Source organism: Calonectris borealis, chromosome 22 (assembly GCF_964195595.1).
Source record: "Calonectris borealis chromosome 22, bCalBor7.hap1.2, whole genome shotgun sequence".
In the NCBI taxonomy this organism is placed as follows: domain Eukaryota; kingdom Metazoa; phylum Chordata; class Aves; order Procellariiformes; family Procellariidae; genus Calonectris; species Calonectris borealis.
Window position 1 is genome coordinate 4,703,101 of NC_134333.1, and position 10,765 is coordinate 4,713,865.

Below are 10,765 nucleotides of genomic sequence, written 5' to 3' on the forward strand. Positions count from 1 at the left end.
CATTTATATTTTGGTTGCAAAATGAGGCAATCATGAGGCAAAAGTGAGTGTTTTGAACCCAGCAATGTGAGGAGAGGAAGCAGCAGAGCTCTCTGATTTCATTTGACAGTAAAACCACAGGTTTCTTTCCTCCTTGTTGCATGTGCCCAAGAGCAGGGCATAAGAACGTGGCTTTCATTCGAAGCTGGCTCTTTCCTCAGAGCCTTTGACGTAAGAGACCTGTGGGGCAGAAATCAAGTGGGGCAACCAAGTCGGCTTGCTCCAAACAGCTGGAAACAGCCCAGCAGGTCAGACCACCCACCAGGGCTGCACGGTGCATGGCTCCACCATGCCTTCAGCCGCCTTCCAGCCCCTTCTCAGCGGCAGCCTCCTGCAAGACTTCCAGGGCAGGGACACACTCTCCCTACCTTGGGAAGGGGTTTCGAGTCCCCATCTTGGGCGCCGGTGGCGAGGAGGGCCCTGGCAGAGGCCGGCGTTACTCGGAGCGTGGCTTGGTCTGGAGGAACCCGGCTGCCCCGCACGGTTAGCGCCGGGAAAGATGGCGCCCGACAACGGCCCAGGCCGCGGCGTTGCCCCGGCAACCGCTCCACGGCGGGAGGGGCCTGGCGCGGGGAGGGGGCGGTTGCTAGGAAACAGCCGCGCAGGCGCAAAGGCGCCGAGCGGCACGTGGCCACTGCTACCGGAGGAGCGGCGGCTGCCCCGGCCCGGCGAGCTCTCCCGGCCCCGCAGGCCCGGCGCTCCGCGGAGCCCTTCTCCGCCATGGAGTTGGAGGATGACTCCGGTGAGGCTCGGGGTGGCGTCTCGCAGGGGGAAGGGGAAGGCGGCCGCCTTCTGCTGCAGGCAGGCCCCGGCCCGGCCCGGACCCGCCACAGTAGGTCTGGGTCTGCCTCTGTGCTGTGTGTCCGAGCCGGGAAGGCTCCAGAGAGTTGCTGATTATTTTAACTAGGCCAATGTTATATGTGGTCACCACACCGTGCTTCTGGTGTGGGTGGGTCTGGCCTTTAGGAAGCAGCTGAATAAAGTGACTGACTTTGGTTAAAGCGTTGCTCCCGCCTGTAGCTGTTGGCTCAGCTGACTTCAGACATAGGTTGTTAGGATTGTTGTGGGTTTGTGTTTGCATGCAGTGTGGCTAAGGAACGGGGATCTCGTTTGCCCATGGCATTGCTGTGGTGCCCTGGAGGCTTTGCTCACTGCACCCTTTTGTTAACTACATCTATTTGCCTGATCAAGCCAGCTCCTATGATTTTTGCGTTTGCTGTTTTATGTACTGTGGTAAGGGCTTTCCTTTTCCTCTGGTACTCATCTCTGTCTCCTTCCTTTTACTGGTAATGCACTTGGTCTGATCTTGTGTTGAGCCAGTTCACAGAGAGAAACCACTTCTGATTGCTCTTCCAGAGGCAGCTGAACCAGTACAAAGTTTGTCAATCCTTCTTAATGATGAAGTCTTTAGTTTTCAGCTGTTCTAGTGACCTAAACTGGCTGATGGAGGCGAGTGGTGCTCACAGGTGGTAGAGCTGACAGCAGCAGCACTGCACAGCTGAGATGGAAAGAAGGATTAGGTCTGTCCTTCCTTCCTAGTGGCTCACAGCATGAGGACTGCTGGGTGTGACTTGTGGAACTTAAATAGCTGTCAGCTTGTGTCTTAAATAGCTGTCAGCCCGTGGGCTGATAGAGCTCCCTGACCTGGCTGTTGAGACAACTGAGCACCAATGCATGTGTAAGAGAAGGGGGTGTGATGGCAGGGGAGAGGTTAAACAGCAGCAGCCCATACTTAGATCTGTTTAAGCTACTGCTTAATCAAATTCTAAATGTGCTAAAAGCCTGTACAAAAAGAGTGGCAAAGCAGAAAGGATGGAAGAAGCCTGGTCTGGCTCCTTTGTGTGTACCCCACAAAGAGACCCACAGGCAGCAGAGGGGACCTATGCCTCTTTCTGGCGGCCTCTCTTCCTCCCTGAGAATATGGAACTGTAGATATATTTATATTTTAATATATTTTATTTATAGATGCATAAAAAATTTATATCATGTATGCATGAACCCATGCTGCTTTACTGTTCAGTGCCTAGATTCTTAGGTGTTTTATCTGGTTTAGTAACTCTTCAGCTCCTAAAATTGTGTGACTTATGAAAAATTTCGCTTAGAAATCACGTGCACCATGTTAGGCATGCTGCTTCCTCAGAAATGAAACTAAATTGTCTGGCATTCTTCCTCCAGCAAAACTTGATCAAAAAAGGTTTGGTTCAGACTGACAATGCTCCTGAGGGCGCTGGTAGGTGTGTCATCATCCCACTGATTCTCCTCTAAGATAGCTTGAAAAGTACTGCTGTCCTCAATCACTTTGAGTAAGTGTGGTTACCTACCTAATATGGTAACTTAAAGAGTTATTATGCTCAGTGCTACAGACTATTCTCTGTTTTGACTAACATCCCGGTCATGGCAAACTTCGAAATTAATTTGATTATGCAAAACATGTGCCTGCCTTAATGAATGGTTTCAGACTAAGAACAACTGGTTTAACTGCCTAAGATCACAACCCTGATGTGGTGGTATGGTTTTTTTCCCCCTTTGCTGTGTTCGTGTTGCTAGATCTTGTCTTTCTAACTATTTTTTTTCTCTCTGTTCCGTTCTACTAGATGTTTTGGATCCAGAGAGATTAATACAATGTCCGTATAATAAACATCATCGAATTAGAGCCTGTCGGTTTCCCTATCACCTTGTAAAGTGTAGGAAGGTAAGCTGGACTGCCAAACACGGCACCGAATGGGAGTAATTCTGTGCATGTAAATGTGACGTGCATGTTCTCATTCTTGTTGCATTTTCTGGCTGGCTGGAGTAAGTTCCTGACAAACAGCCTTGTTTAGCCTTTATTTCATACAATTTTATTGTTTGTTTAGCAATAGCTTCAAGCACATGTTAATTCACCCAAGACCAGTGTGGCTTTGTTGAAAGAAGGTAGAGATTCTTCATGGTTAGGTCAGGGAGGAAATTCTGGTCTCTTCTAGCAGCTCGCATGGAGGTCAGATACATTTTTCCACTTGAAGTTGAAGAGGGAACTCAGTCAGAGTTATGTGCACCCTCCTGGCTAGTCAGAGTAGAAGTGTTGTGATGTTGTGATTCATTCTAAAGTGCTGGAAAAGCAGTTTTCATAGCAGGGTTGGGGGATTTTTGGTTGTTTGTTTTGCTAATAACTATTTAATGTGCATCTGGCAGAAATTGCACATCCTGGGCTCAGCACATATGGGAGAGAGGTTTTTTTTCTCCTCTCCGTCTTTTATCCAGAATTTGAATACAAATCATTTCATAGGAAGCATTCCTTCCTCTCTTCTCTGTTGTCCTCATGGTTTGTTTTCTTTAAACCTGTCAAGTGCTAGCATCTGACTGAGCTTTGGGTTTTTGCTGAGACCTTTTAAAACCCAGTTGTTTCTCTTTAAGTTTACCAATAAGTTTGCCAACATGTTTTTAAAATAGTATAACAGTACTGTGCCTTCTAGTTGAGATGCAGTTGTAGAGTGTGTGTCCTGATATCAGTACTTATAATCAATTCATTCTGGTGGAACTAGAGCCTTAAAAAATATTAAGTAACTAGTGAAAGTGGTGGGCAGAGCTAAGCAGCAAGTACCTCCATCTTTCCAACATTCCAGAGGGCTGAAATTTTCCTTGTTGACCCCCTGCAAATTTTGGCAAGAATGTGCATGTGAGCCGGGTGAACAATGTTGGCAAGTAAACTTTAATCATGTTGGTTTTGTCCTTGTGTTGCATAACTGATGACCAGACAGTTTTGGCAAGCTTACCTAGTTAGGAGGATGAGGTGAGATAGTGATCACCAATCAGATGCAGTTGGTGTCTGTAAGTAATTAGGAGAAGAAGGGCTTGGGGATTATCATCAGATCCATCTGAAGATGCCACTGTGTGATTATTTGCAGTGGCAAGCATCTGGGCAGAGATTGTCCTTCTTGCTTGGTAGTTTGTTGAATTTCCTTTAGATACCCTATGCATGAAATCCAATTAAACACTTACACCTGCCTCAGCTTTGTGCAGAATGAAGCCCTGCCACACAAATGGGGACACTGCAAGCAGAGCAAGGTCATAGAATCATAGAATAGTTTGGGTTGGAAGGAACCTTTAAAGGTCATCTAGTCCAACCCTCCTGCAATAAGCAGGGACATCTTCATCTAGATCAGGTTACTCAGAGCCCCGTCCAATCTGACCTTGAATATTTCCAGGGATGGGGCATCTACCACCTCTCTGGGCAACCTGTGCCAGTGTTTCACCACCCTCATTGTAAAAAATTTCTTCCTTATATCTAGTCTGAATCTACCCTCTTTTAGTTTAAAACCATTCCCCCTTGTCCTGACGCAACAGGCCCTGCTAAAAAGTTTGTATCCATCTTTCTTATAAGCCCCCTTTAAGTACTGAAGGGTCTCCCTGGACCCTTCTCTTCTCGAGGTTGAATAACCCCAACTCTCTCAGATTTTCTTCCTATGAAGAGAGGTGTTCCATCCCCCTGATCATTTTTGTGGCCCTCTGGACCCGCTCCAACAGGTCCGTGTCTGTCCTGTGCTGGGGGTTCCAGAGCTGTCTTCTCAGCTTGAACTGCATGAGCGTTGAGAAGCTTCTGCTATGCAGCAGGATAGCTTGCTCAAGCTAGTTGAAGCAAATGATGGACACATGAGGACACAGCAACCGTGACATGATGCCTTGGATGACAACTGCCTTGGATGTGCCTGCAGCCTGTGCTGCAGTTGCCTGTCAGTGGTAGCGAAGGAGATGCTGCCTCGAGCAGCGTTCGTACAAGGCACTTCTGCCCCTGCATCTGCCTCAGGTGCAAGTCTGATCCCTGACCAGCAGAGCTGCATCAGCCAGAACCAGGCAAGCAAAGTTGTGCTTTTCCCAATAAAGGCTGTATCATTTGCAGGATGTGGACTAATTTATTGTAGTGACAGCTGAGCACTGCCAGTAGAACTTGTGTCTGTGGTAAAGTTCTACTTGAATGGTAATCCTGTAGCACCAAAGTCTGCACGTTGCTACCAACTCCCTAGCTGTTTTGAAAGGCTTAAGGAATTTCTCTGCCTTTGTGCTTGCTTGTTTAAAAAATATCTGAATGGTTTAGATTTGCCTAACATCTCTTCCCTATTGTTTTTAAAATAGTTTCATCCATGCTTTAAACCACGCAGCCATATTCCAGCGTTGCAGCAAATTGTAGGGAGTTTAGCTGAGGGTATGTTTCATTTCAGTCAACTGCAGGGCGGCTCAGTTTCTTAGTGAATTCTGTTTTAAAGAAGTGTCATGTTAGTTTCCCCTTGCATTTTTAGTAAGTCTCTGAACAATATATTGCCATTCCTTGTTTAGTCTTGTTTTTTAAAGCAACATCACAAATATCCTTGGTTTTTTTCCTATGGATTAGCAACAGATAAGTGAACTTGAGAGATATGGCACATGATTTTGGCTTTCCCTTGTCTAGAGCTACCCTGAAGTTGCAAAGGAATTGGCCACGTGCCCCTTCAATGCTCGCCATCTAGTTCCTCAAGGTGACCTCAGCGATCACATAACGAAGTGCAATGACAAAGGGTTCATTGAGCAAGATATAGGTAAGAGAACCACCCGAGCTCAGAAATGTTTGTTCACTCTGGGGACTGAGGTCTCCTGTTTGTAAGGGTAGCTCATAGAATAACTGAAAAGTCGAGTCAAATTTTGTGTATAATTTTGTGTGACACAGCAGCTTTGGGGAAACTTGAGTCTTATTTGCTTTGATTTATTGGGTAGGTTCATGAGCATATTGCAGATGCTCCCGGTAGGCCTTGCACATATATTGTTACCAGGCTTGTCAAATAAAAAGGTTGTACCCTAGCCTGTGCATGTTGAAGTACCTCCAGCAGGAGCTGGGATGCTTTAATGACCAGAAGGACAGGCCCTTCTTTTTGTAGAGCTGCTGTCCCTTTGTTGAGGCTTGATCCACTGATGCCATGTGAAAAGTTGATTTCTTAGGTGTCTAAGCTATGGAAACCCCTGCAGTTATTCTCCTCCAGGGCAACCTGAATAGTTCACACCCACCAAGAGAAGGGGCAGCTCCTCTTCCAGGCTGCTCTGCTGCTGCATTTGCTTCATCTGCCATACAGTTAAGATTTCAGTCTCCTGCCCAGTGAGACAAGGTGGGAGGGGGGCTGTCCAAAACCCCCAAAATATTTAGGAAAGTATCCTGTGCTGTGCAGTGTCTTTTACATCCCCTGCAGTGGCTCTTGAACTATTGCCACACTACAGAGCAGATAGATAGTTTTCTGTCTTCTGTAGAGTTGCACTGAGGCAGTGATGCCTGCATTCAGGTAAGCAGGTTTCCTCTTCACTCGAGCATTCCTGCCACAAAGTTCCGGGGGGCAGAGTCTTTACCTGTTCGTTGAAAAAGGCGAATTTGAAGTTGCTCGATTTCAAATCAATACCTGGCTTCTAGGTGTACCTAACCCTTGCGTTGTGCAGGGTTTCCTCTAAAGCCAAGAGATGTTTTACAGCTTGATCCAAAGCACTTAATACCTCTGAAGCAGGATTGACTGCTAGTCACTGAGTTTTCTCTCTTCCTGAAGTGAGTCAGTTCTCTGGCTTCCAGAGAGAGCAGATGAATGCTGTGAGCGCGTGGCAGGCACCTCCATGTGATGAAGACTGGGAAACAGGTGAGGAACTTCCCCGTCTGCCGCACTGCTGCCTTCTCCCTGGACCTGTCCTTCAGCTCTCCTTAGGACAGTGTGAGTCCAGAGATGCTGTTCACTTAGGTCTCACTTGTAGGACACCTTGCTTATGCTCATTCCTAAAAACATGCATCTCTCCACCCAGCAGGCTTGTCTTGGTATAGAGAACTATTCAACATGGCTGCCATAACTGGCATGGAGATATATTTCCAAGCATCTGCTCCTTCCTATATAAGCTTTTGTACCTTATGTGGAATGATGACAATGGAAACATGATAACTTTTATGTTCTTCAGTTAAATGACAGTGAAGCAGACACATTCATCATTAGATCAACTTTTACTCGCTCTTGAACATGTAGAAAAATGACAGCGATATTCCTGATCTGATGATGGTTGGTGGAGTTTCTTAGCTCTGAGCCACACCATCTGTTTCCTTTTGCAGAGTCGTTGGAGCAGTCAGATTCTCCTTTTGTTTGGGGCATGACCAACTCTGGCATAAACAGGTAGCAAATGCGAGTTTGATTCCTTACAACAATGTTTTGTATAGAGGAATATTGCAGCCTACTCCCAACCCAGCCTCGATGGCTGGACGTGGGCTGACTTTGTTGCTGTACGGACCCTGGGAGGAGGGATACTGATTAACAGCGAACGTTCTTAGGGTGCTGGTTCAGTGTTACTTGCTTTCTCGTATGACTGGCCCGTACAAGAGAAGGAAGCCCTTAGGAACACAGCCACCCTCTGCTCTTGTATGCATGTGGCAGGGTGCTCTTCCTGCCCATGGCCTGTGTTCGGTTCCTGCTGGATGTCTGGCCGGTGTGCAGGGGAGAAAGGTGCTGAGCCTTTATGCTGACTTTGGAAATGTGGCCAGGTGCCTCCCTCTGGAGCCTTTTCAAACAGTTACTGAGCTTCCGTTGAGCTAATGGCTAGCTAGTCCCTTGTGACCTCCTGTCACCTTAGACTCGGCAGATGTGCTGGCATTAGGGCCCTATGATAGCAGAAATCTCCCCCTCGTGCCCTCAGGAGGCGTTGGGGGGAGTGAGGGGCTTAAGGGCCAGCTGCGAACTGGATGGAGCTGCCTTGACTGGTTTCATTGATCCGACAGTGGATCGTGATTGCAGGCTGTATACAAGATGAGACGGCACCATCAGAGTTGCCAAAGCGTGTTTTAAGGTTTGTCTAAGCCCATATGCAGCAACAGTCCTGCACTTGACAGCTCTGCAGCTCTGTATGAACTCAAGCACGATATACCTCTCCTTCCATAAGGGGTGACAACAGTGCTATCTGGTTTCACTTGTTACACTTTTCAGAAAACTTTATAGTGTTTAGAGCATATATAGCTCTTCTAAGCACTACCACCTCTGAGTGGCAAAGTACTATCCCCTTATGTCCCTGCTCTTCTCTGTGCTATAGTAAAATGCATAAACTTGAATAAGCGCATTTGTCAGGAGAAGTAACTGAAGTCTTTCAGTTTCAGAGAACAAAAGAATTGCTTGCCTTCAAGAGTACGTGCCCCCGAGTCCTTCCCATACGCCGTTTCATGGAAAAGCTGTAAGTACTATGCATGTGGTTTTGGCACAGTGACTTCTGTAGACGGTGACAGTTGCTGAAGTCTCTGGCTGCAGCAGTGCTTTATGGCCAGGAGGGGTAGTATATAACACCTGCCTCCTTGAGAGCAGATTCCTAAGGGAATCTGATGCTTGGATCATCCTCTGTATTCTTTATTTCATATTCTTGACAGGCCCTTCATTACAGTGATCCAATTTAAGCAGCCCTGCTCCCCAGCCACTTTGTCTCTGTCTCTCTAAACAAGTTCTTCCACACTATCGACACTAACCCCTTTCACCCCCACTCTCCCCCCCGACTTAAAACAAATTATTTCCTTGCTTTGTGCAACTCTGCTCACTGTCAGGCGCAGCTAAGGCAGAGCAGGGGTGAAACTAGGGCTGCTTAAACCAGCACTACTGGGGGGAAAAAAACCTATAAAATTACAACTGGGGATAGGAGGGAGGGAGTTTCCCGTGTTGAAGTGTCTGATGCTGAAATCGCAGACCATTATTTGCCATTAGCAGCAAAGCAAAAGCTTAAAGGTGCTTTGAGGAATGACTGTCTTGTTTCCAGCTTGGGCTAACTAAACCCGGTACTCTCCAGGCTTTTTTCTCCATCTCACCCAAAAAAATGTGTCTTGCCCTTTTCACAGTTTGGAGTATTAGCGTCTCGTCCCCTTGGAAGTTCGTTCCCCCCAGCACTAAATGGTTCCCTTACTAGGACCATAGAGCTCCTGCGGATGGCAGATATTCTCTGGACCTGATTGATGGCAGGACTCTGTAGACTTGGCTGGTGCTGCATGACATGTTTTTGCAACATTTGAGTCGTAAAACCGTCCTTGGTCGCCAAATCTTTTCCTCAAGCATTTGTTTCATAAGTTACCCTCATGTTCATTTGGTGACCTTTGTTAGTGTTACTGAGTAAATGGACTGATAAATTTACACAGCACCAACTCGGAAACCTTCCTTCCTCAGACAGCAGTGAGTAGTTAACAGGAAAAACGCAGGAATTAGCAAGTCTCTGTTGGTTCACTTGTCAAATGGCAACGCTGATGATCTGTGAAGCTGTTCTATTTGCTCCAGTGATTTGGAAACAGCAGGAGAACTCTTGTGAAGCGGTGATAGGTTTTAAGGTGCGGGGGTGGGGAAGGGGGTGATTTTAAGTAGAGGAGGTAGGGTCTGATTAGGTTCCTAATCAGAGAAGTGATAGTTGGAAACAGAACAGCATGGGGGATTGCACACACCACTACAATCTTGTCCCTTAGTTTGATGCTTTAAAACAAGCGTGTGCTTTTGCAAAAGAGGCCCCTTCCAAGTTGTGTGCTTACCATGTTTTGTGCTAACTATAAATGAAGGGGTGCAATTATGCTGGGGGCGGGGGGGAGAGGAAATGCCCTGCAAAAAATGGCAGATTTGTGTGAATTCAGGCCTTTGTGTGGCAGGACTATTATAATCCCATTTCAGTGGAAGTCAGGAACCACACAACACAGTAATTTCCAGCAGAGTAATTTCTGCCCTGCACCATAAGCACGTGTCTTGCATCTGCAAAGCAACATTACATATTACTCAGGATTATATGGTGTCTAGAGTGATTTCTGTGGAACTTTTACTGGACATATGTGAGAACATTTGGTTTGGGGACGTGCAGAACATTCTCTGCAGTAAGCTGTGGTCATGACATCTGTAGCTAGCGAAGTCATATTTGAGGATCTGTAACAGCCTGGAGAGCATAAAGTGAGTTCTGAGAGTTTCTCCAGCCTGTAAAGAGGCTGAGACTTCCTACTGCATAATGTTTAATTAAAATCATCCGGTTCAGCCAAACCTAGAAGTATCTGAGTTTGTCCACATAGGGTGTGTAAAGTGGACAATTTTGGTTTTAAACTACATTGTCATTTACAGAGACTTCTGTCTTCTTCCTAGAAAGCATCCTGATCACGCCTTTGCAGCTTCAAGCCTTAAGCATTAACTTTGTCACCTGGGTGCGTGGTGCTCCAAGTCGTACAATAATGGGGAATCCTCTGTGAATTCCTTACAATACGCAAACAGGTGAAGTTAAAGAGTACACTTAAGTACTTCTTTAGTTTCCATTAGGGTTGTTGTAGTTTTCTAACATTTAAAACATGTTTGAGACCTCTAACGTAATTGTTCTTCGTTGGGGGGGGCGGGGAGGGAGGAGGCAGGAATGGTTTAAATCACTAAAAATACATGTTTGGGACTGTGTAAATGTTTGGATCAAGCAGTACCTTTCTAAAAATGGATGCAAAGTACAAAATGGGATCTAAATATACAAACACAAAGAATTAAGAAACCAGAGATAGTATTTGTCTAGAAAGAAATTAATGCCTTTCACATTTTGAAAAGAATGTTTCTCAAAATACTGAATTTTCACCATTTGTATTACTACCAATGTAAAATAATACCTGTTAACTAGAGTGCAAAATTAGGATTATTTTAAAGTTCGGTTTTGTCACGGTTCTTGTTGACAATTTAGAATAAAAAGGTTATGAATACTCCTGGACCCATTTTATATTTCTAAAAGACAT

The 10,765-nt window shown here is 46.0% G+C and overlaps 1 protein-coding gene across 1 annotated transcript; it reads left to right on the forward strand.

Annotated features, from left to right (window-relative positions):
• Positions 1–720: 720 nt before the first annotated feature.
• On the forward strand, positions 721–10,351 carry LOC142092108 (gametocyte-specific factor 1-like). Its single transcript, XM_075171839.1, has 7 exons — positions 721–781; positions 2,634–2,731; positions 5,462–5,588; positions 6,576–6,662; positions 7,121–7,181; positions 8,147–8,226; positions 10,143–10,351. Coding segments are annotated over exons 1-7 (477 nt in total). The 5' UTR covers positions 721–759; the 3' UTR covers positions 10,145–10,351.
• Positions 10,352–10,765: the final 414 nt, after the last annotated feature.

Excerpts from the sequence above, each read along its gene's own strand:
- LOC142092108 (XM_075171839.1), top strand. The coding sequence starts at position 760 with ATGGAGTTGGAGGATGACTCCG. Across the intron at positions 782-2,633 it reads GGAGTTGGAGGATGACTCCG|ATGTTTTGGATCCAGAGAGA; the intron begins GTGAGGCTCGGG and ends CCGTTCTACTAG. Across the intron at positions 7,182-8,146 it reads ACCAACTCTGGCATAAACAG|TTTCAGAGAACAAAAGAATT; the intron begins GTAGCAAATGCG and ends GAAGTCTTTCAG.